At 54.7% G+C, this 24538-nt stretch overlaps 2 protein-coding genes across 9 annotated transcripts in view; both read right to left on the bottom strand.

Annotated features, from left to right (window-relative positions):
- Positions 1–226: 226 nt before the first annotated feature.
- On the bottom strand, positions 227–6270 carry CORO6 (coronin 6). 4 transcript variants are annotated; one of them, XM_032448364.2, is made up of 12 exons: positions 5985–6177; positions 4041–4240; positions 3472–3594; positions 3015–3144; positions 2272–2453; positions 2028–2147; positions 1737–1856; positions 1328–1432; positions 1095–1240; positions 956–1013; positions 618–848; positions 227–403 (listed from the first exon to the last, which is right to left on the bottom strand). In XM_032448364.2, exons 2-12 carry the CDS (start codon positions 4236–4238, stop codon positions 281–283), a joined length of 1536 nt encoding a protein of 511 aa, XP_032304255.1. In that variant the 5' UTR covers positions 4239–4240; positions 5985–6177; the 3' UTR covers positions 227–280. The 4 variants fall into 4 exon arrangements, with proteins under 4 accessions (XP_032304255.1, XP_015736514.1, XP_015736513.1 ...); XM_015881028.3 differs by lacking the exon at positions 1737–1856 and having other exon boundaries at positions 5985–6270; XM_015881027.3 differs by lacking the exon at positions 2028–2147 and having other exon boundaries at positions 5985–6139.
- A 523-nt stretch (positions 6271–6793) lies between these two features.
- The window catches only part of SSH2 (slingshot protein phosphatase 2), a 68321-nt gene continuing 50576 nt past the window's right edge, over positions 6794–24538 (bottom strand). For all 5 annotated transcript variants that reach the window (XM_085522121.1, XM_015880841.2, XM_085522119.1 and 2 more), the window contains 8 exons: positions 24072–24266; positions 22254–22347; positions 22010–22138; positions 19918–19964; positions 18425–18571; positions 16164–16364; positions 12066–12906; positions 6794–10918 (listed from right to left, as the gene is read on the bottom strand). In XM_085522121.1, coding sequence (XP_085378247.1) covers positions 9065–10918; positions 12066–12906; positions 16164–16364; positions 18425–18571; positions 19918–19964; positions 22010–22138; positions 22254–22347; positions 24072–24266 — 3508 coding nt within the window. In that variant the 3' untranslated portion in view covers positions 6794–9064. The remainder of the gene's footprint in view (positions 10919–12065; positions 12907–16163; positions 16365–18424; positions 18572–19917; positions 19965–22009; positions 22139–22253; positions 22348–24071; positions 24267–24538) is intronic.

The raw sequence follows: 24538 nt of genomic DNA, 5'->3' as shown, positions 1-24538 counted from the left end.
CCCCTGTGAGGGGCTGTGGGGTGGGGGGGGTTTAGCACCGTGCCCCAGCACTGGGAGGGGGACCAGCATCCCCATCCTGGCACCCAGGGCTCCAGGATGGACCCTCATGTACCAAAGTCCCCAGATGCACTGTGGTATCCTAGGAGCAAAATGGGGTGGGTGGGGTTCAGAGTCCGAACCCACCCCCCTACAGCTCCTGGGGAAAGAACATGGCCGTGGCCTCCTGCCCACTGCGGGATGCGGTTTAATGCCGGGCTGGGCGCAGTCCCATGCCCGTGCCTCAGTCTGTGCCATTGGTGAACTGGCAGAGTTTTTGCTCCAGAGCGGAGATGCGCTTCTCCTGCGCCTGCACCGTCTCCTTCAGCACCCGGATCTCCTCCAGCACCTCGTCCAGGGCAGGGGTCTGTGGGAGGACACGAGGGGTCAGTGCTGTGCCTACAGGACCCCCATGGCCATCAGCCCCCGAGGAAGGGGACGGCCCTGTGCCACGTCCCCATGGGCCAGCATCTGCATAGGCCAACATCTGCCACGGACCAACATCAACATACACCAACACCTCTATGGGCTGGTGTCCCTGTAGGGTGGCACAACCCCTGGGGAGGCGATGGGACACTCACAGAGATATCGGCGTTGGAAGTGGAGTGGCTGCGGCGGGGGCCTGGGGGGGGTTTGCTGTCCAGGATGTTCTTCTTGACCACCTTCAGCTCCCGGTTCTTGACAGGGACGTAGCCGTCCCGCAGCGAGATGAGGATGGGCTCCGCATCCTTCCCCGACAGCCACTCATCTGCCTCCAGGGCCGGCTCAGGGCCCGGCGTGTCGGGGTACAGGTCGTCCTGGAAAAGGTCTGACTGCAGGGACAACGTGGGGCACAGTGAGATGGGGAACCCAAATCTCCCTCTTGAAGCCCCACTGTCCCCAGAACCCCGCTGTCCTCAAGAGGTGCCCGAGGGCTCACCTTGCGTGGCACCGTCATGACGATGGGCTCACACTTGCGCTCGTGCAGCTTGAAGAACCTGAATGAGGCAGAGGAGGTTGGGGTCTGGATGTCCCCTCCCATTGTTCCCCCCCACCCTTGGGGTCCCTCCAGCCCCCACCTGGCAATTTCACACTTGCTGACATCCAGCCCCCTCTTGGGCATGAAGCCCATGCCACGCTGCGGCTCCTTGCTGCTGTAAGTATTCAGGTAGTGCACGTAGGGAGCCTCATCTGTGATCTCGAAGTAGCGGATGCTGCTGTCCCCCTGCAGACATGGGGAGGGCTGTCAGCCCCCTGAACTCTCCCCATGGCAGGGGAAGGAGGGGAGCAGGGGTGGGGAACCTGGGGTCACCTTTCCGCAGAGGTACACGATGCTGGAGTCGGCATCGTAGAAGGGCAGTAGGACCCCATTGCTGGTGTCCATCTCCTGCAGCGCGATGGGCTCCTCAAAGTTTTTCTGTGGGGACACAGCTGGGGGTGAGTGCCGGGCCCACCCCCTCCAACAGCCACACCATTCTGCACTGCACACCGTAGGGATGGGGACACCCCCAGGACACCCCTGGCATGCCCACACCCCGCTCCTGCTTACCTGCACCACCCTATGGGTACCCCCACCCACCCCAAGCGCACACCCAGGCACTGCACGGCACACGGGCACAGCACACGGGGAACTCGGCATCAGATTTGGGGGGAAGAATTGATTTGGGTTTGGGTTTGGGAAGCCGAGTTCCCGGGAGCATCACTCCATGCGGCCTCGTTACCGGGTCCCACAGCCCCAGCTCCCGCTGGCTCATCCTGGTAAAGCCCGTGGTAAAGATGTGTCCTTCCCGTGTGAAGATGGCCCGCACGGGCCTCAGCCCCTCGTGGGGCGCGAACCTCTCCTGGGGATGGGGGGCACAGAGTCAGCGCGTGGCACAGGGATGGGGTGTGAGGGCGAGGATCCATCCCTGGTACAGCTATTGGGCTCCGATGGAGGTGGGCGCAGGAGGGTCCTGTGGGGGGGGCACACGGGGGTCCTGGGGGGCACAGTGGGTCACGGCGCGGCCCCATACCAGGTCCCAGAGGCCCAGCTGCCGCTCGCTCATCTTGCTGAAGCCGGTGGTGAAGATCTTGCCATCGGCCATGAAGATGGCGCGGATGGGCCGGGCGCCGTCATGAGGTTTGGTTATCTCCTGCGTTGGGCGTTAGCGGGTTAAAGGCAAACACAGAGGGATGGGGTTAGTGGGGTGGGCCGTTAGAGGGGAGGGGGGAAACACCGCGGGGAGGGGGCAATGGGGACACACTGGGGACACTCACCGCCACCACCGTCTGCTTGCGCGGGTCGATGACGCGCACCTTCTTGTCCTTGCAGGTGGTCACCAGGAGGCTGCCGTTGCGGTTCCAGCCCACGTTGTAGATGAGGTCGGTGTGCATGTCCTCCAGCGCCAGCAGCATCTCCCCGGTGCCCACGTTCCAGAGGATCACCAGGTTGTCACAGCCTGCAGGGACACCGGGACAGTGTCACCCCACTGGTGACCACTGTGGGTTCCTAGTGGGGGTTTGGGGTGACTATCATTGATCCACGGTGGGACTTGGGGTGACCACCATTGGTTCTGATGGAACTTGGGGTGACCATCATCAGTTCCTGGTGGGAGTTGGAGTGGCTACCATTGGTTCTCATGGGACTTGAGGGGGCAACAATTGTTCCCCAGTGGGATTTGAGGTGACCACTACTGGTTCCCAGTGGGGATTTGGGGTGACCACCATTGGTCCCCAATGGGACTTGGAGTTACTACCATTGGTCCCCAGTGGGGATTTGGGGTTAACCACCAATGGTCACTCCCATGGGACTTGGGGTGACCATCATTGGATCCTGCCAGGACTTGGGGTGGCAACCATCAGTCCCTAGTGAGATTTGAGGTGACCACTGTTGGTTCCCAGTGGGGATTTGAGGTGATCGCCATCGATCCCCAGTGGGACTTGCAGTGACCACCATTGGTCCCCAGTGGGGATTTGGGGTTAACCACCAATGGATCCCATGGCCTTGGGGTGATCCCCACCTGCACTGAGCAGCACGTTGCGGGCTGTGGGGTGCCAGCAGATGATGCCCACACGCTTGGAGTGCCCCTCCAGCGTCACCACCGGCTCCGTGATGCTGCGCACGGGGACGTAGTCGGGGATCTGCCACACCTGGGGGGGACATGGGGACAATTAACCTCAGTGGTGCCACCACCCGATGCACATCTCAATGCTGCAGGGAGCACGCGGTGCCTGGGGGATGAAGGGAGGGGGGGCACAGCCCCATTGTGCCGCATGTGGCCCCCCCGGTGCTGAGTCGCGGGGAGGGTATATTTAGCACAAAGTGCTGCATCATGGAGCCAGCGGCCGCCGCCAGCAGCACACACACATGGCACTGCCTCTAAAAATAGGTCGGTGACACTTTGCAGGAGGCAAAGCAACGGGAAAGAAGGAGGGGGGGGGCCCTTTGTACAACCCCCCCCACTGCCCGCCCCTCACCATAACTGTGGTGTCCTCGGAGGCGCTGGCGATGACGTTGTCGTTGTGGGGGCACCAGTCGATGTCCAGCACGGGCGCTGTGTGCCCCGTCACCAGGGGGTGGTTCTTGTCCACGCGTCCCGTCTGCAACATGGGGGGGTTGGGATGAGCCTGGGACCCCCCCGAGTCCCAGCATGGGGGGAGCCATGGGGAAACTGAGGCACAGAGCCTCATAGAGACGCAGAGGGAGGTGATGTGCCTGGGGATGGGCTGCTGAGTGTCCCCTATGGTGGGGGGGGGGACAAAAGGGGGTCCAGGCCCTGTGTTAGGGTGGGCAGGGTGGATCCCTATCCCCTTCACAAACACACACACAGAGTCAGAGATTTGGGGCTGGGGAGAAAGTGAATGGAGGGTTCCTATGTCACTGCAGTTGCCCCCATGATGTGTGCCAATAACTCCCCCAGGGTCCCTGAGCTCCCCCACATTGGGGATATGGGGGCAAAGCGACACAGAGCCATCACCACATCCCACCCCCCCCCCCACACACACACACCACCCGTGGGGGGACCCATCCCAACACCTCGGCTCACCTTGGCCAGGGGCAGGACCATGAAGGCCCCCCCCCCACCCGACTCCACGATGATGGCCAAGAATTTGGGGTTGACGGCGCAGAAGGAGCTGTCCCACGTCACCTTGGAGACGCGGATGTCCTCATACATCTGGTCGGCCTTCACTGGCTGCCCAAAGACGTGGCGGAACTTGCTCTGACGCACCACGCGGCGGCTCATGGCTGGGGGGGGGGACGGGTCAGGATGTGGTGCTGTCCCCCCCCCATTAGAGCACAGGGACCTCAATGCCCACAGATCTTGTGCTGTGAGGGTACCCGTATGGGTTTGGAAGGGAGCGTGGGGATGTGGTGAAGGTGTGGGATGGGGGCATGGGATGGAGCCAGGTGTGGTCCTCACCCCACAGAGGGACCTGGGGTAGCTGTGGGGGTTGGGGTGGATGCTGTGCAGCAGCTCACCATGGCACAGAGCTGTCGGTCTGCTGTGTGGTGGGGATGTGGCTGTGCTGTGCACCAGGACCATGCTATGTCCCATAGCTGTGCTATGCCCAATAGATGTGCTATGTCCCATAGCTGTGCCATGCCCTATAGCTGTGCTGTGTCCTATAGCTGTGCCATGCCCTATAGCTGTGCTGTGTCCCATAGCTGTGCCATGCCCTATAGCTGTGCTATGCCCTATAGCTGTGCCATGCCCTATAGCTGTGCCATGCCCTATAGCTGTGCTGTGTCCTATATCTGTGCCATGCTCGTGGCTATGCCATGCCCTATGGCTATTCTTTGCCCTATGGCTGTGCCATCCCCCATAGCTGTGCCATACCCTATTCCTATGCCACCCCTACGGCTGTGCCATATCCCATATCCACACCATCTCCATGGCCATGCTGTGCCCTCTGGCCATCACCGGAGCTGACCCATATGTAGTGAAAGTAGGAAAGCGGGGCTGCAAAGAGCTCTGAGGGGATGATTAGGAGGTGCCATGCACTGGGTCACAGCTCATCCCCATGTGTCCCCTTGTGTCCTGTGCCATAGCAGTGATCTGAGGTCTCCCACCTGGGTCACACCTCCCCAGTGTGTGGGTACCCAAAACACCAGAGCTTTGGGCAGCACAGACACGCAGCCCCATGCACAGGGGGAGCGGAGCCTGGTGCTCTGCACGGCACTGGGGGGATCCAATTGCCCCCATCATCCTGGCCCCTGCTATGTGTGCACTGAGCCTCCTGGAGACCCCAGTGTCGCTCCCAATGCTGCAGCTCTGCAGTGCCCATAGGATGGTGACCCCACAACCCCACAGTGCCCTTTGGGGTCGGCTGGAACCACAGCCCTGCACAGCACGATGCGTCCCTGAGGATTCGTGGCTCTTTGGTGCTGCCCACGAACTGGGGGGTCCCTGAAGTGGTGTCAGCACCAGGACGGGGCCCCCAGTGCAGGGGGGCAGCGAGGGGCTGCGTGGGGATGTCCTGCAGAACCCAGCTGACATGAGGGCAGCACGGCTGGGGTGCGGATGGGGACAAGGAAGGGGCGCCTGGGGGGCGAGGGGCAGGTGGGGGCACACGGGGTGTGGGGTGGGACATGTGCACGGGGTGCAGGTGGGTGCGTGGGGTCTGTGGGGTGTAGCAGCGTGCATGGGGTGCAGGCGGGGGGCGGCGGGGGCGCAGGGGCTGCAGGAGCGGCACGTGGGGTGCGGGCACATGGGGTCGGAGGGGCCGCAGGCAGCGGGCGGGGGGTGCAGGAGCGGTGCGGGCAGGACCCCCCGCTCCCGGCCGTGCCATTACGTTGCCACAATTGAATCCGCAGCGGCCGCTCGGGAACGACCAGAGGTCACTTTCCATTTATAGCCATCTCCCGGCGGGGCCCGGCGGGGCGAGGGGCCGGGGGCCCGGGGCTCGCCGCTGCTCTCCCCCCACCCTTCCCGTCTCCCCTCGCCCCCCGCTCCCCCCCGGCCCGGCCCCATCCCCGGCCCCGCTCCCACCTGCTCTCTCCGCTGCTGCCCCGCTCGGCTCCGCCCGCTCCCGCGGCCCCGGCCCCGCTCCGCCCGGCTCGGCACGGCCCGGCTCGGCTCCGCTCGGTCGGGCTGCGCGGGGCGCGCAGTGCCGCAGGGAACAGCTGAGCCCAGCCCGGAGCCGGGCCGGCACGGCCCCCCCGCTGCGGGCACCGGGAGGAGGCGGGGAGGGGGGGCCCGGCCCCGCCTGTCCTTACCGGGTCCCGCCCGCCCCCGGCCGAGCGCTGCCCGCCCCGAACCCACCGGGATGAGGGACAGATACGAGCCGCGGGGGGCGGTGGCAGCGCAGCATCCCTACGGCCCCCCCTCCCCTCCACCCGCCCCCACGGGATGCTCGCTGGGATTTAGCGGAGCGCGGCCCAAAGGGAGCGACCCGGCCCAAAGGGGATTAAAGGGATCGTGGGGCCGGGGGCAGCCGGGGCAGGGGGGTCCTGGAAAGGCAGCGGGCGATGGACCCTACAAGGACAGCGAGCAGAGCATTGGCTGAGCCCAGCGGGTCGGAAGGGAAAGCGACATCCAGCCGCCCATCCACCCACAACATCCCATCACAGCTCTGCCCACACGGCCCTGCTGCACAGCCCTATAGAGGCAGTGGACCCAGGAGCCTTTTCCAATGGGCACAGGGGGCAGCAGGGGAGGTCGGGCACCCCCAGCCCTACAGCGACACCCCCAATGCCTGGGCCCACGCTGGGCTGGGGTCCTTCACCCTCTGTGTATCGCTGCCCTCTGGGTGGGGATATGGAGCCCCCCAGCCCCGAGCAGGAGGCAGCAGGCCGACATCGTTGTCAAAATAAAACTTTTATTCATTCGGTAACAAGAACATTGAATCTGCACGTCGGTGCACGAGTTCACATTTAAAAACAGCGGAGCACATCGGTCATAAAGTCTCTTGGAGGGGTTACGGGGGGGAGAAGGGATGATCCCAGGCACCGAGGGGCACCCAGGGGGCTCAGATGGGCTCCATCCCCGTCACAGCTGAGCACACAGACGTGGCAGGGATGTAAAGGCACCAGCCAGGAGCACAGCCCTGTCCCAGTGCTACGGCCCAATGGTGCCTCGTAGGATCCCTTCTGCCAGGGGTCACCTCCAGGATGGGGCTGGGGGGGGGTCTGTACATGGGACGACTTGGGGAGGGGATGGGACACACACACACACACACACACACACACCATCGAGTGCAACAGAACACAGTGTAAAAACCAGTTGGACACGGGCGCGATCCGTCTGTGCAAGGCTCACACTTACAGTACGGGTGGAGGTTGGGGGGGGGCAATGGCTGAGATATTGTACAGGAGTCAATGTAAACAACTGAGCGTCCTCCAGGAGGGCTTTGTGAGACCAAAGGAACGGCTGCTTTGTACAAAATGCCCTTCAAACACCGCAGGCCTCCCAAAACCCCACCAGCAAAGGGAGAGCTGACAGCACAGAGATGGGGTGCACAGACCCGGGGGGAGCTCTGAGCTCGGTGGCTTTGGCTGAGCACCCAGCACTGTGCACCCGTTCTGCCAGCGGGTTCAGAGCCCCCCGGTGCCATTGTAATGGTAGGAGGGAACAAGGCTGGGCTGGGGAGAAGGGGACAGCACGGCCCTGCAGCATCACTGCTCTGGGAAGAAAAAAGGGCACCTCTCCATGGAGCAAAGCAGGTGGACAAAGCCAAGGTGAGGGCTGTAGCTGCCCCTGGGGCACACGGTCTTTCTGTGCCACCTGCCTGGCTCCAAGACCAGCTGGAGCCACCAGGAGTAATGCAGCCCTGCAGCAAGACATGGCCCAGTGCTACCCAACCCTTGGGCTGCACTGCAGCCAGCACTGCTAGGGCAGCATGAGGAGCTACAGCAAGACATGCACTGGGGCTGCAGCAAGGCAGCAGGAGTGTTGTTGTGCAGCTCCTGGCAGGGCCAGGCAGCAGGCAGTGCAGAGCAGAGCAGGATGGAACTGCGAGTAACCGTGTGGGGTCTGGGGGAGGCCAGGAGCTGCAGAACGGCTCAGAGAGAAGCCAGGGCTGGAGATGTCGGGCCAAAGCTGCTCCATGTGGGTGCAGATTGCCATAGACAGCACTGAGGGGGAGGAAAAGTGGAGCTGTTTTCCAGTTTACAGAATGCAGTCTTGCCCTTTAAAAAAAATAATAAGGAAACAAAATAATAACCAACATAGAAACAAGGAAAAAAAAAAATCTATATAAATATCATATATACAATTTAGCAAAACCAAACTCTTCCAGGAAAGATCTGCCCTCCAGGCTGGGAGTGACAGCAGAGGACAAAGCTTTGCATTCAGTGTGGGATCACAACGTGTAACAACCAGAACGGCCTCTGGGATGCAAAGGGGTGGGAGGGGATGTGGGGCAGCTCTGGGGGGCAGGAAGGCAGCAGAGGACATGATATGGCCATGAACGTGGAAGGCCCACAGCAGTATTCAAGTAACGGGGGGGCTTGCGCCCCATTGAGGTGTTTGTTTTAGAAGAACACTCCGGTTGTGGGCTCTCAGCTGGGGGAGGTGAGGGCAGAGCTGGGGGGCCCCGAGCCCAACCCCTGTTGTGCTCCTGTTGGGGCACACGAGCAGAACTGGGCTCCATAAGGGACCTGCCAGCACCATCCAGCTCCAGCCTGCAGCACAAAGCGAACAAAGGGGACTTGGCACAGCCTTCACAGTCGTGAAGCACCACCTCGAGGCACGGGGCTGATTCAAGTGAGGATGGAGGAGCTGGTTGTGAGCAAAACCTCTGCCCCGCTGCAATGAGATGGAGCTGGTTTCAGCATAGAGAGGTGTTCTTTTAAAACAAACCAACAACTAAAAGAACGTCTGAGGTTATCCGAGTTCATAAAAAACAACAGCATCATAAAAAAACAAAACAAAACCAACCAACAGTCCTGCAGTCAGATCACACACACAAGAACCAACCCACACCTACATGCGCCAGAATGGTAAAATGACAATATATATATATATATAGATATAAAATTAACCAATAAAGTGCATGTTCCTTATATTACACCTGCCCCCTTGAGTGATCGTGGCGCAGCTCCCCGGATGGAAGCACGCAGTGCTCACAATCACATGGTGTTATACAGGGGATTGGTTGTCCGCTTTCTATCACTGCTCTTTTTGAGTCTCCTCAATGGGTGAGTTCTACCGTGCTGCTGTCGGGGCGCTGCCGACACGGAGGGTCCCTCCTGGGGGGCAGTCCATGTGGGACCAGTGATGGGAGCTGAGCTGTGCTGGCTGGAGCCGCATTCTTTGGCGTACTGAGCCAGCGGGCGCTGCACAGGTTTGCTCTGAGCAATGCACTCAGCTGTTCTGAGCTGCTCCACAAAATGCTGAGCAGGTTTGGGATCCCCAAGGGTGGGTGGGGAGGATGGGTGGTGTTTCCTGCACGGGCTGCTCTCCAAGCTCTGCTCTGATCTCCCCTTGTGGAAGCCCGAACCCAGGGACACGCAGGTGAGGAGGATGGGGCTGGAGCAGCGGGAAGCTGCCTCCCTCTCAGATAAGTCGTCCTTGGAGAGGTCCAGGCAGTCCAGTTTGGCCAAGGATGCCGAGCGCTTCATCTGGGATGGGGTGGTGAGCCCTGCGTGCCGGATCCGTGCCTCTATTTCCTTCGCTCTCTGCTTGACCAGCCCAGGGCTGCTGCTGCGCTCCCCCACACTGTGGCTGCTGGAGCTGTGGGGCAGGCTGCAGCACAGGAAGGAGATGTCCAAAAGGTCCACGTTTGTGGTGTGCAGGCTGGTGGAGGAGCCAGCACCACCATGGCACGGAGCCTGGCTGCCGTCCCTGAATGGAAGAGCCACAGCTCCCACAGTGCTGCACAGTGTGGTCGGCTCATCGTCCGTGCTCGTGCTCTGCTCAGTGACACCCTCCAGGTGGATCACGCAGGGCAATGCAGAGCTGTTGGGGCTGGCTGATGGCACGCAGGAGGGCTGGGCAGAGTTGGAAGCAGCACCAAGGGGAAAGGACAAGGCAGTGCCTTCCTCGCTGGGGCTGAGCAGGGTGCAGGCGGCCTGCTGCTGCTGCACCGCATGCTCCGGCAGCGGTAGATGTACCAGAGCTCTGAGAGAGGTCGCTGCCTTCTCGGAGCACAGCGAAGGGTTCAAGTTTTCATCCAGCAGTGGGAGTGCTGCAGGCCGCCCAACACCTGCATCACGGCTCTCAGCAGCCCTGACCATAGGAGTGAACTCAATGATTTCAATTCTTTTGGGAAGGAGGGAGGGCAGGGCCGGCTCCTCCGTGCCATCAAACGAGACTACCAGCCTGCGCTCCTCCTGCCCCAGGCTGGGCTCCGTGGGGTGGGCGAGGGGTGTGTGCAGCTGCCTGCCTGCAGGCTGCTCTGCCCCCAAGGACAGCGGCTCCTCAGAGCCCTGCACTGCATCGCCCGCCGGAGCCACCTCCAGGGGCAGCTCCTCCGTCCTCCCCCGCGGCAGCAGCTCAGCAGCAGCAGAGTCATTCCTGGAGTTCTTGCGGGTCAGCAGGGTGCACACTGTGGACACGTGCTGGTGCTCTTGCTCCTGCCTCAAGCGCTCCTCAAACTCCAACGTGGCTCTGCGGACGGAGCCGGGACACCACTTGGGCTCGGGGTGGACGCTGTGCTGCTCACCCTCCTCCAGCTCTGACTTAGAGGACGAGAGCTGTGCTGAGGGAGCAGTTTCTTGCTCAGCCTGCAGAGGATCCTTCTCCTTTTCCTGGTGTCCTTCGCTCTGATCCACCCTTTCCGATGCCCAAATTGCCTCCACCGGCAGGTCGTGCACCGTGTTCCTCTTTGGTGTCGGGGTGAGGTTGGTGGAACCCTCCTTCTGCTGAGCAGGCCCCGCTCCCTGCTTGATGGACTCGATCTCTGTGATGATTTCCTTCACCGAAATGGCATTTTCTGAGTGGGACCGTGTGAGATGGCCGCTGCCAGGCAGCTCAGGGACCTCCTGCAAGGCAGAAACAGGAATTATAAACAGCACACAGCAGCAGCTTGATGAGGCAATGAGGGTGCACTCCTCCAAAGGAGCACAAAGCATGCGTGCTGATGTGCAGGGATGAATTGCAAGTACAGTATGATCGCTAGCATAGAAACAATAATCTCTGGGCCTCTACATATTCCAGGCTGGATCTCCACTCAGCCTGAGATTTAAGAACTGTTGTTTTCTTGCCATGAGTTCTGAGGGAAAAACAGTTAACCAAAAAGCCCAAGTTTTGAACTGAAAACGTTCAAAGACTGCTCAGGTAGGGGAGTGAACAGAGGGGCAGCACAAAGAAGGGCAGAGTGCTGAACCACTGAACCACTCTGGTTTCCCGGAGCAGAACGGGCAGCAATGCTCCCCCACAGCAGCACAGAAACTTCTCCTGCCAAATTGCTGGAGAGAGTCAGCCTCGTCTATTTGGATGAGCCTTAGTGCCTCACATGGAGATGGAAACGATTCAAGCAATGCAGGGTGGAATTTAAATAAGAGAGGCTCCTAAAAAATGATGGCCCTGGACACCATCAAACCCTGTGAGACTGCTGCAGGGTAGAAAGCAATAATAAGAGAAAGGAGCCTCAATTCAGAGGTTACTGAGTTCTGTCCCAGGAGAGAAGTCAGCCACAACATGCCCAAGTCCACCCCCCTGGGCCTGTGCAGGCTCATTCTCTATTCCAATCAGCAGAAGCTCTATATCTGCCTCAATTTACTGTCTCAGTGCTGGTGTTTTCCAAGCAGGGAGAAGTGCCAGCTCTGTCCCGTTATTTGGTGCATTCCTCGAGGCAGACAAATACCCGTGCAGGTTCGGGATGCTGCCTGGCCTCAGCTGCCCTAATGGCTCACGTCCCATCTATCCGCTCTCCTGATGTGAAACTCAAAAATAAGTTTCTCATGAGAACAGCAGAGCAGGTCAGGTCAAGGTTGACTCAGCCAGTGTCCTGCACTGCCAGTAAACAGGTGTTTGAGCAGAGAGCACAGAAAGCAGCAAGCCTCTGAAAGCACAAAGAAGGACATATAGCAAACTCTACCCCAGAGGCTGGAACTAGACCCCCATCCACAGCAACCCCACAGCAAGGCAGAACAGCACTTCCTAAAGCCCCCAGCAAGTCATGTTAACCTTTTGTTGCTCTTCATCCGTGGAAGAATCATCTGATGCCTGAGGGGAGTTTCCAGAGCTGTTCCTTTGAGTGTCTGCACCCAGGTCTGCAGCAGGCAGCACTTCCAGCACAGGCAGCCTGGCTGCTCCATTCCTCCCAGCACCTTGATCCTCTGGCCGGGAGTGGGAGCAGCTGCGTGACCTGCTCTCCTGGGAGAGCTCCACGAATTTCTCCAAAGCACTGAAGAAGTCGATCCTGTCTGCACTGAGGTCCGTCCCTTCAGGCTGGGTGTTCTGCTGCGGACTCGGTGCGTTTTGGTTTGGGGACTGGGGAGAGTCTTTTAAGCACGAAGTGAATTCTTCCATGGGAACCAAGTGCACATTCATATCAGGCTTAAGGGCATCTTTTTCCAGATCGTCTACAGTCAAATCAGGAAATTCTGTTATTTCCAAGGGGTGCTGGAGTTGCATTAAGGCCTCAGAAGCATGGCAGTTATCAGGGGGGACAGAATCCACGCAGCACCCTGCCGTACAGCCATTGATGTTGTTCAGGTTCAGCTTGTCCTCCATCTGCTCCACACGAAAGTCTCTGCACATGAACTCCAGGTGGATCCTCCTTTCTTTCACACAACTCTCCTTGATTACGTTTGCATCCTCCGTGAGCTGCTCCCGGTCCAGCTCAGCGGGGTAGATGGGAGCCACGGGCTGCTGGTTGTCGTTGCTCTTGGCCTCGGAGATCTGGTCGGCCGAGGTAGTGATCTCCTTCTTGTTCAGCTCCAGCCCTGACTTGCAGATGGGCTCATGGTGGTCTGAGAGGTCGCTGTCGGAGTGTGAACGCCACAGCTTGTTGTGCCGCTGCTTGCTGCAGGAAGAGCAGAGGAAACACTGAGTGGTGCTTTCACATGACAGAGCCACCTTGTTGCAAGAGGATGCAGCCTACACAAAAAAACCTGCAAGTACAGTGAGCACAGCTGCAGCTTAACCTCAGTGTTTCAGGGCCAAACCTGCTGCTGGAGGAGCTGTCCCAATAACAAGCTGCTTTCCATTAGCTACATCCCACTGTACTCTCCCACTCTACACACATTCCCTTCCCCCTCCTACTTCCCAGCAGTATTTTATCAGTCTACTCATCAAATACAAAAATTAACTGGCTGCAGACTCTGGTTATTCTTCAGCCAGCGGTGTTTTCCCATTTGCTCACAGGTGAGCAGGGACCAGAAGGGACAAGGTCCCCAATCCCGGGTGCTGGACATGGAATAAAGATTCATTTCCCTCATGGCTTCCTGTGAGCAACTTCAGTGGTCAATACTGGGACTCTGGCATGCAAAAGCGTGCTGATATGTGTCTGAGCATGATCGGAAAACACAGAATACACTGACTGCAGCCAGCAATCAGCCTCAAACACCACCTGTCTTTCCACAGGAAGGAAGGTCAAGAGTTCTGCAGCACTTGGAAAGCCCCTTTAGAAAGGTCTGAGCATTGCACCACCGTAACTTCCACCTGCCAAAAAAACAGCCCGTGTTCTGGGCTTACAGTGAGCCAAAGAGGCAACTTATTGCAACCAAATGGCACCAGCTGGCCAGGGCTCTGCTGAGTGACCGTGGCCACAGGGCTGTGCTTCCACCACTTGCCCCTAGGAGGAGAGCACATACCACAGAAAGGCCCTGGAATCCGCAGGAGACACAGCCAAACCTCTCCAGTCCCCTGCCAGTGTGAGCATCGCTCCCAGACACATCCGCTGGTTGCAGTTAATTAACAGACGTTACTGAACTAATTAGAACGCGGCAATTTTAGCTGTGAGTGCCCAGCAGCTAAGGAAAATAATCCATCATGGATTTAACTTCTTAACCCCATCGTCGGTGACAGCCTTCATGCGTGGCACGGTGCACAATGGGGTCCCTTGCAGAGGAAGGTCAGGAGATGCCACCCATGAGATGCACTGCCATGGGGTGCAGGATCCATCTCTGGGGGTCCTGGAGCACATCTGGGTGCCCACAATAGATCTGGGCCTGTCTGCAAGGGATGGCAAGGACCGCCCATGTCTCTGCTTGCATAACCTGGGGAGAAGCTGATGATGATTGCTGAACCTCAGCGGTGCTCATCGCTTCTCACACCCAGCAGAGCCCAGCTGGGGGCTGTGTGCTCCTCCAGGCTCCTGGGAAGGCCGCTGCTGCTGGCTCCCAAGTTGCACAAGGCAATGCCAAATGGTCTTTTGCTGCAACTCGTCCATAACTAATAAAAGAAACAGGGTTTTAGCTCAGCCTGTCTACCGCTATCACCAGAGGGAGGGGACAGCTTCACTAATCCCAGGAAGTATGACAGCTCCAAAGCAAAACACACCCGCTGTTGTGACTAAAAGCAGGCAGGGGGTTTTCATTTTACAGATGGAAAACATGTCCCAGTTGCTATAAGCCCAACACAAAACCGTAACTAGATAGTGCGAGCACATGGCTGCCCTCACAGACCTTCCCTCTGAAATCCGAGCAGTCACATGAGCATGAATCTGTTGGGGTGGGTGGTTTTTTTTGGGGTTTTGTTTTTTACCTGGCCTGGAATACCACAGCAATAAACAAGGCAGCTGGAAGCCAGAGGGGAATGCTAAATAATGGAGAAGAAAGGGGAGAAAAAGCAGTTTGGAGATGAGAAAGGAACTGCATAAAGAAGGATCGTTCCAGCAGCACAGAGAGGCTGTTCCTTGCTTCAGTGAAGCTTCATTTACTGCAGGCTTTTTAGTCCTACATGCACAGATGTAATGCACTGCTCTTGCATTTTTTAAAGCCTCACGAGTAATCCTGTTTGTGCCATTGTACAGGGACTTGCAGAGTAGGTCAGGAGCTGTGGTGTGCTCAAGTGGGAGGGCAGCTACACCACGTGTTGGCAGCAGGAAAGACTTCCCTCTGGAGAAAATAATTAATGAAACAGACAAAAGAAAACCCAATGCTCTGAACCAAACCATTTATAGGGTGGCTTTGTAGGTGTGCCACCAACTACCAGGCTGACAGATTAGCCAAAGCAAGGCTGAGGGCTTGAAGATGTGATGCACCAGCTGCCAGCAGCCTCAGGAAGCAAGCAGAGAGGGGGAAGAGACATCTCTGCAAGTGGGTGGGAAAGGCCAAAGGGACAAAAACAAGATGGCAACGGAGTTGAGACACAGAGCCCTGGGTGTCCTAAAGTGAGCACAGGAACACCCAGCTGCTGTGAAGAACAGCACAGGGCAGGCACCTTCCAACTGCAATAGAAAGCCATGAAATTGCTACTTTGGCCAAAAGACATTAGCAGCCACCTTCTGTAGTAGAAGAGTCAGCTTGGGTAGCTCTGCTGAAATTTGCTGCCCTGCACCAGGGTCCTACATAAATAATCTGGCAAAACACAAAAGGATCACTACCTCCCTCCAGCCGATCACGTGGAGACATTGCTTAATGTGGTTTACAGGCAGATTTCTTGCAATACTTATGTCTTTTTGCTAATCAGGTGATAGGTTTGGGATTACACGACACTTGCCCATACCCCAACCCAGCCCCAGGACTCCACACAGGAACAAACACCACTGTTGCAATGCACAGAACATCCTGTCCCCTCCCCTAACAGCAACACCTACCAAAGTGATCTAAATAAAACCAGACCAGCTGCTGAGGAGGGGCACGTTCAACAGGGAGGAGCTGGGAGTCTGGGTTGGAGACAAAGCCAGCTCCCTGCCAAGAAAGAAGGACATCATTTATCTCTGCTGGAGCCTGCACAGCTCTGAGTGCTACATTCAGATAGTAGTAGTCTCCTAAAGAAAACCACAGCCAACTTAGAAGCCAAACAGACTCCTAAAAGCTCTTTGTTACACTCATAGAATCATGGAATGGCCTGGGTTGAAAAGGACCACAGTGATCAACTTGTTTCAATCCCCCTGCTATGCACAGGGTCACCAAGCACCAGACCAGGCTGCCCAGAGCCACATCCAGCCTGGCTTTGAATGCCTGCAGGGATGGGGCATCCACAGCCTCCTTGGGCAACCTGTTCCAGTGCATCCCAAGCCATGAGAACAGAGCACTACCTTTCTCCAAATAACCATCACCTTCCATAACGCAGGGATGGAAGCTCTAAAGATTCCCAGTCATTCCTCCCACTCACCTTGCCAGCAGGATGCCCTGGTATTCCTCCAGCTGCCTCATAAAGCTGGGGTTGGGCTTGGTGACCGTGCGCCGTTCCTTCACGTAGTCGTAAGCCCTGTCCAGGTTCCAGCCATACTCCTTCATGGCGTAGGCGATGACCGTGGAGGCTGAGCGGCTCACCCCCATCTTGCAGTGCACCAGGCACTTGGAACCGTTTTTCCTGATGTAAAAGACAAAGAGAATCACCAAACAGAAAGCACGGCCTCTGAGAAGCTTAAGAAAACAGCAAATTCTCTACCAGAGCATTATCAAATATTTTCAATGCCATGGGCTCGTTTGGAGTCTCCTGGTTGTCATCTGGAAACCCGATTAACAAACTGGAGCAAGAGACAAAGAAAGTGAAGAACGAGATCTTAGTATTTTAACAGATTTAGTTACAAGAGCTCTTCCAAAGTGGACAAACATGGCTTGTTTGTGCAGATTTAGGAGGACTACTGAGGATTGATATGGCACCCGCCAGCCTTAACAGCCCACTGGAAACAAGCAGTTCTCCAAACAAAAAGGGCATCTGTCACACAAACATGGAACATGGTCTGTGTCTACAAACACAGTCTTGGAAGATTCCAAGCAGTTCAGGAGAGCTGCTAGCACAAAGATCCTTTTCCACTGTAAACTACTGACAGTGTATTTATTGGGTTTGGTGACTAGACAAAACCAGCTCTGCTTTAGCCAGGTGTTGGAAACCCTTCCTCAGCTCCCACCCAGATGGAGAGATTTTTCTCACTGAAAGGAAAGCAAACAGTGTTTGTGAGCCCAAGGAGCACCCGCTGTGCCTGGGGGAGGCTGGTACAGGCAGTGCATGTGGGCAGCCAGCACTGCTCCCAGGAATTCAGAGGTGTTTACCTGCCATGGAACAGGAGGAGCAAGGCCAGCACTTATCTCTGACCTCTGCACACAGGGCAGCTCAGGCTGAGAAAATTTCACTTTGGCACCTTAGAGTTTTCTTCTTCATGCACCAAGCTTCTGTATTGCCAGCCACATGAAGCTCCCACAGCACAGACAGGGAGGCCATAGAGCACACACAGCCATGAGCCTCAACAAGCCCAGGCTTCAGCCATCACAGCTGCCTGAGCCCATACCTGCAGCCACACTGCTCAAAGGAGATGTCTGCACTGTCTGGGGATTCTCTGCTATTGCAGCCTTTGCACATCACTGTTCTCCCTTGAGTGCTGCCTTTGAAGCGTTGTCATCCTCATGCATTTACAAAGTCAAGAAAGCCTTAGAGCAGGCTGAAGACTGCTGGCCAATACAACCCCTGACCAGCAAGCAGGCGAGACAAAGGAAGGGGTACAGTAACAGCTCCAGCCTGAAAGCCTGCTCACTTCCATCACATCACATGAAGAACTGAGGCCCAACTGTTAAAGCCCAGTGGAAATTATTCTGGGCAGAATGAGGATGACAACACTTCAAAGTCAGAACTCATGGGAAAACAGTGGTGCCTTTTAAAGAAACAGCCTTCAATAAAATATGTATCTACAACTTGCTCAGGAGAGCCGTACTCAAACAAGTCAGCTTTTCAAGGCTATGAGAAATTGGCAAGCACCAGCTGTGGTTAAGAGAAGACACGCTGCTATAATGGAAACAATACTTTAAAGGCAACATTTGCCACTCTGCTTTCTGACCAGTTTTCCCATAAGAAAGCTGCTGAATTAACAAGAGACAGCTCGTATAACTGGGATACGGTTCTTTGCAGTAAAAAAGTGACAACTTTCAACATGTGCTATCAGATTACTTGGTGTAACTGACAGCTCAGAGACTTCCACAGGCATTTCTCTTGATAAAAGGGAAGAGTCTGCTCTATATAACACTACATGAACATGCTTCCAGATCGTGGGCTTCAGAGTACAGCCTAGCAAAGCAGGGAACAGCTTATGTTTGTGTTCATATTTCAAGATTTTCCTTCTTACTTTTGATAAACCCTGCTCCATTTGTTATTGCCTTTTCCTCCCACCAGCACTTTGGAGACCCACCGTGTCTCTTAAGCAGCAGCTAAACTGTTAGCTCCCTGACACAGGAGAGATCACCTCTTATCAGTCCTACCTGCTCCTATTACACGCATGTGTGAGAATGACAGCTCAGTGGAAGGCAACTCTAGCACTTAAGAAGACCACAAAATGAATGTCTAGGCAGGCAAGGAAGAAAACTAGTTGACAAAATCACTGTAATAAATGCTTAACATACATCTTCTAAATGCACTTGGTCTGTTCTGAAAAGACTTACTTTGCCTTGGAGATGAATTTGTAGGTATCATTCCAGTAAGCCAGAAGATCTGTTGCTTCTTCATCATACACCCGAATATTATGGTACTCAAAAAGGCCAGGGAAGAAGTTATCTATTTCTCGAGTCACATTCAAAATATACCGCACCCTGCATGGAAACAGACAGCAGATAAAAATGCAGACCGTGCAGAACACAGTGGGTTCAGAGACACATCACAGCTTCTAGATAACAGCTTTGCCTCCCTTTGTGATTGGCAAAACGCACCAAGCATTCAGAGCTGCAGTTCTGAACAGACCTCCCTGGAAATCAGGACTGAGAGCAAGGAAGCACTGCCTAACACAGACAAAAGGGCTCTCTGAAGAACTCAGAGCTCTTCCTCACATCTGTCAGGTCGTTCTGCTTGCCCATTACCTCTCTATTCTAAGCATTGCTAACAATCCCACACAGCCCATCCTGCTTGTGTTTGGACGCCTTCTCAAAGCTCCTTTGTGATTCTTTCCTCCTGCTGCAGTAATTACAGAGAAGATTGAAGGCAGAAGCTCAGGAGCAACACCACAGTTAAACAAATGTATAAAATAACTACAGAGAAAGTTAACAGACAATGAGCCACTGGGAAGATTTATTCCTCCTCCTTAAGTTTTCTGGAAAGGAAAGAGAGAGAGAAGGCATTTGTTTTTTACCACTCCATCCAGGACCCTTAGCCCCAGGGGTCACTTGTAAGGTGTTTATGAACTCCACTCATGCTGCGAGGGACGTCCCATCTCTCAAGCTGGTATAGGATCATTAGCAGTCAAGTGGGACCTGCTTGACCATGGAAACTGCAGCAGACCCTTGGCTTAATGAGTCAATTTTGCTATGCTTGTTCTCCATGGAGCAGAAATATGCTATTAAACACAGTTCAACAGCCATGATTTTTTTCCACTGGATTGGCACAAATCAGCCAAACCTGTAAGTAATAGTTTAATTACACAACCTTGGTGCTCAGATTCACCCAACCTAGGGAGAGGACACACTAACCCTATGCCTGCAAGAGAAGAAAGGCAGAAAGTGGAGCAGCCCCCATTGCTAAGCCCTAGAGCTACAGCACTGTACTTCCTACTGGGCCCCACTCAAAGGAACAAACACTCCTTTACACATTTTCCTTCCTGCTGCAGTCTGGAGCTCCAGGCTTCAGTAACGGCAAGGGCTTGAGAGAGGGGCACGGAGCCAGCAACACAGCATCCAGTTAAGTAACCGTAGCTTTCTGCTGCTAGTAGCTATGAGGCTGCTGGCTTCCTTTGTTCACAAAGGGGATGTCAGTCAAGGTCAGGGAATGAGATTCTTTTACTTTAGGGTGCCTGTTTGTGGGACACAGACTTTGGAGGAAGCAAGAGCTTGTTCAGATCTGCAAACCCTTTAATAAGTCTCAGGTTACTCAGCAGGTAAGGTTTATTGCATAGACAAGTGTTGAGGGCAGGCTCCTGCTTTTAAGCTGATGGCCTGAAGCTACTCACCCTCTGTTCTGCAAGTCTTCCAGATTGGAGGCGTTCCATTCAGAGCCCTGCAGGGAAAACATGCAATGGGACACATCAGCCAGATGAAGGACAACTGATGGACTGAGGGACTGTTACTACGACCTTAGATCTGGCAAACCCATCACCTAGATCTCTTCTGAAGCAACAAACAGCTCTGCAAAGCAGGAGCCCAGCACTGTATACTTCCTACAAAGCACTGACAACCCCATCACAGTTGAGCCCGCTCCACCCTTTCCCTGGAGGCTGCTGACAGCTCTGCCCCACAGAGGAGAGCCTGCTTGTGTTTAAAGCCACCCAGGTGCTCTTTACACATGAAACACCCATCTCATACATCAAAGCTAGCAACCCTGTAAGCTCACTTGATAGATATGTCTTCTCCTCATACTCAAAGCCTGTGTGAGCAGAGGCTTTACCCTCATCTCTGCAGCATGCTCAGGGCCTGCAGGCTGCTTGCTTCCTGCCCAAACACAAACACCTCAGCTGAGATCAAGGCCACTCACACAACGGCTTCCTTCAGAAACGATGGTGTGTGAGCTCTTTGCTTCCCTGCACTAAACAGAAACAGCTCCTAACAAAAGGACAGCTCAGATGCAAGAAGGACCTATGCAGCACTGACATCACAACAGCCTTGCTCACGGCTTGCTACTCAGCCTCTGCCAACAAGTTTATTGTGATCTTTGCCATATTGCCTTAGTCAGCTTCACGTTGTCTCTTCCTGGAAAAGGAAGGGCCACTTAACGCCTGCCTGAGAACCACCATTTCCACAGGTAGAGTACAGTGCTGCAAGCCTTTTCATCTGTCCCTTGATCCACAATCAGTGACATCACCAGGTCTCTTACTTCCTGCTTAGTTATTGTAGCACTCCCTAAGCAGGATCCCACAGGGCTCTTGCTTCCACCCAACAGAAACCAGCTCTGTGCCTCTCAGAGACCCCTGCTTCGCAGGATACATGCTCCTGAATGAAGACGCTGCTGCCCAGCCCAGCAGCACTGCTCCTCACTGCAGAGCCTGCTTTGCAAACCCTTCTGTTCCAGGCATTATCCACAGCCCTCCTCCTCGGTGCTGCCTGCAAACCTCTTTATTATGGCCTTGTTCCCATTCAATGTTCTCAGAGCCAAGGTTCCAAGCTCTGCTTTGGACTGAACTGCCTGCATTGCCTTTGACCAGCACTGCAATTCTCTAACAAGTCTCTCTTGGGAACTCCCAGTCCACACAAACACATTACATTGTAGGTATTTTAAGTTTCCTGGCTCTACCCCGCCACAATTTCTTGTGAACACTCACATACACCACCCCTTCAGAGCCACAGCCCAGCACTAAGCTTCAGGAGACTGGGAGAGGCTGCCTCTGCTTGGATAGACCAGCTGCTCCAGAAGGATTCAGCTTTGTTTCAAGTCAAGCCAACCTCATAAGCTCAGACAGCCCAACCAAACCTGTGTCCGTTCCTTCAGGGCTGGGAAATCCAGCAGAGCTGACTCATCAGAAGGAGGTGCGGTAATTAGACAGGCCCCAGCAGCAATGGAAGGCAGCTAAGCAAGCAAAACATTAACAGGCGAAACGTTTGTGTTTCCTTAAGTGACTGATCTCCAGGATCCTTGGTTAAACCCCTCTGTTCCAGCTGGATCACATGAACTCAGAGCCTTCCATGTTACTGACCTGTAATTCCACCTGAACCCCACAAGCCCACGCCAGCAGCTCCCCTCTCCCTCTTTGCTGCAGTTATGCTCTTCCCAAACACAATTTGACATGTGGGTACCCTAACAAGTTAAAGCTATAAGACTAATCTTACATGGGTGGAAACAGCCCTGAAAGGAAGTTAAAACTAAGAATATTTTTCATTCCATCATCTAGTGACAGGGACTACAGCTTGGCAAAATATAGCACAGCCAAGAAGAGTTCAAGAGCACCGCTGCCTTGTGTCTTGTTTCAGCATATACAACCTCAGGATCAGCCAAACCCTCCTTCAGAGACCTCTGAAGCTCCTCTCTATCTCTTCCTTTAACCAAAACTGCGTGAGAAGCATTACGTGTGTTTACAGCTGTAACTCTTTGGAAGCCCATCTCAGACTCACCAAAAAGACGTGATCAAATATCTGAGTGGGGCTGTCCATCTGCCCGAGGATCACTATCATTTCATTGTCAATGAACTCTTTGAACTCCCGCAGGTTGCAAACCATCTGCATCTCCAGCTCCGTGCGTATCTGGGTGGGGTGGAGGCACACAAAGACACCACGTGAGTTTGTTTTTTTCTCTTGGCCTTTCTCCATGGCACAAAGAACTGCTTTAATTTGCATTGTTGCTCCCTCAACTGCTCACCTCTTTTGACGTGATGTTCTCCAGATCTTTCTGCATCATGATCTCCCTTAACTTGGTCTTAATGAGTCGTTCTGTGCGTTCCCGCTCGGTTGGGCTATCAGAAAAGAGCAACAAAGTCACTGGGTGGGGAAAGGAACAGGATTTGTGGTGATTTTAGAGCTGGTATCCTTCAGCCTCACTACTTTGTCTAAACACATAAAGCTGAAGGGAATTCAGGTGACTGTAAAGCCCAGTTTAATGTTCCCGGTTGTACAAGAGAGACCAACTGAATGCTCCTAATCCATTGCAGTCATCCACAGAACCTCTGGTATTTGGTAAAACTTAAATTGGGAAGGCTGCATTATACTCTCTGGAGTAATATCTAAGCCTCTCCCTACCTTTCTTGGAAAGGTAACAGCTCCAAAGCTCCTTACATGGAGAGGAGAGTGCAGCTAAGCCTCTGTGCATTCCTCCAGCCTCTGCTGCCAGGGGCCTTATCACCAGCTGCAAAAATAGCCCGGCTAACACCAGGGGAAGTTGCAACAGAGCAGCAGGACAGAGCTGTCTCAGCCATCATCATCTCAGAAGGGGCCCAGCAGTCACATCTCCCACCACCTTCCTGTTCCCCTGCAGGGCTGCCAGGATGGTGACTGCAGACACTTTGCTTTGCAAGTGTCCGACTGGTGGTTCATGAATAGAAATCACACAAGCTGCCAGTTTCCTCAACCTCAAGCATTATTCCAGGATTCAGATAAGAGAATGCTGTCCAGGTGTCCCCAGGAGATGATTCAATTGGTGCCAATGGGGAAAGAACGGGCTACCCAAAGTTTATAGAGGAAAAGCTGCAGGACAGTATTAATCTGAAAGCCTGCCAGAACTTTTCAGGCGTTTTCCTTGTATATTAAAAAACAATCAAGTGTGAAGACCTATTCACAGCTGAATAACCGCCTCAGCATTATTATTCACTCACTGAACTCCAACAAAATGAGGTCTCTGTGAGCACAAATCAACCTACAGCACCACTACAGTGGGAAAGCAGCTGGGGCTCATGAAATCATTTCTTCTGCTACAAAGCAGGCAGCGAAGCCCTCACGCTTGGCATCACATCTGGTCACAGTGTACTTTAGAGTTATATACTATCAGTATCATCAGCAATTACTTACTACAGGGGTTGTAACCCTTTGTGTATTGACACAGCCTACAGATTTTGCCTTTCCAAACTGACTGCGCATCCACTTTAGCTGCTGTTTTGGACTATACATCAGCAGACACACAAACACTCAGCTGGAGGCAGACTGGGTCCTGTTCCACACTTACAGAGCTCCCCAAAGACCAGCACTGCTGTTTGTTCCCATTCTCTAGAGCCTGAGGCTCCTAAATCCATACCTAAACACTTCACAACTAAAAGAACTGAGTAAGGAAAAAGGACCGTGTTGTTCTGTGTGCTCAGAAACACTCCAGCATAAGAACAAAGTCCAGAGAAACCTGTTGGTTCTGGAAGGCACCAGACCTGGAAACCAGAGTACAAACTAGCAAGCAGGAAGGCCCGGGTACCAGATTACACCACACCTCTCTCTTACTGCTGTAACATGGGTCTTACCAAGCAAAGATCTGAGAGCCTAAAGCCACAGGTAAACAAACAGAATGGAAACAGGCTGGAGGAGGTGTAAGGCAGACCCAGGAGGGCAAAACTTCCAGCACTGGTGTTTACCTAACCAGGGGTGCATTTATTACCCCCAGCAGGAAATCTCTTCTCATTAGGACCTAGTTAACAGTAAACTCTGGAAATAAGGCTCCTCTTTGAGAGCCAAACAGCTCAGCAAAACAAGATCAACTCACACATCTGTGAAGAGGGCGGGCGAGTCCGGCCGGTGGGACTGCACATCTTGCATAGCATTCCACTCATTGACCGAGGACTGGTCGGAGTTGATGTGGCTCTCATAGTAACTGACCCACGTGAGGAAGAGGCTCCCTGGGTAGTAATTGTTGCTCCTTGCCACCTCACATGCCTTATGTAAACTCTGCAGAGCAGACCTAGAAAGGGAAAAATGCTTGCAGGATTACCAGGATGGCACGGAGCACAAAGCAGCTGCCAAACCCAGGACACCGCTAGTGTCCTACAGAGCCCAGTATTGTGGTGCAGCAGCCCCTGGTGCTGTCTGAGCAGGGTGTGGAATACTGCACACTTCACTGAAGCATACCAAGACGTATTCCTCTTGTCCAGATAGCAGCAAAGGTGGCCATAATTCAGAAGGTAGAAGCCTCAAAACATGATGCAACTGCCTGCATCAGAGTACAGTGCACAG

Source organism: Coturnix japonica, chromosome 22 (genome assembly GCF_054131305.1).
Source record: "Coturnix japonica strain WE chromosome 22, WE-NBRP24, whole genome shotgun sequence".
NCBI lineage: Eukaryota > Metazoa > Chordata > Aves > Galliformes > Phasianidae > Coturnix > Coturnix japonica.
Note: the sequence above shows the minus strand (reverse complement) of the source record. Positions and strands in the feature narration are given on the sequence as shown.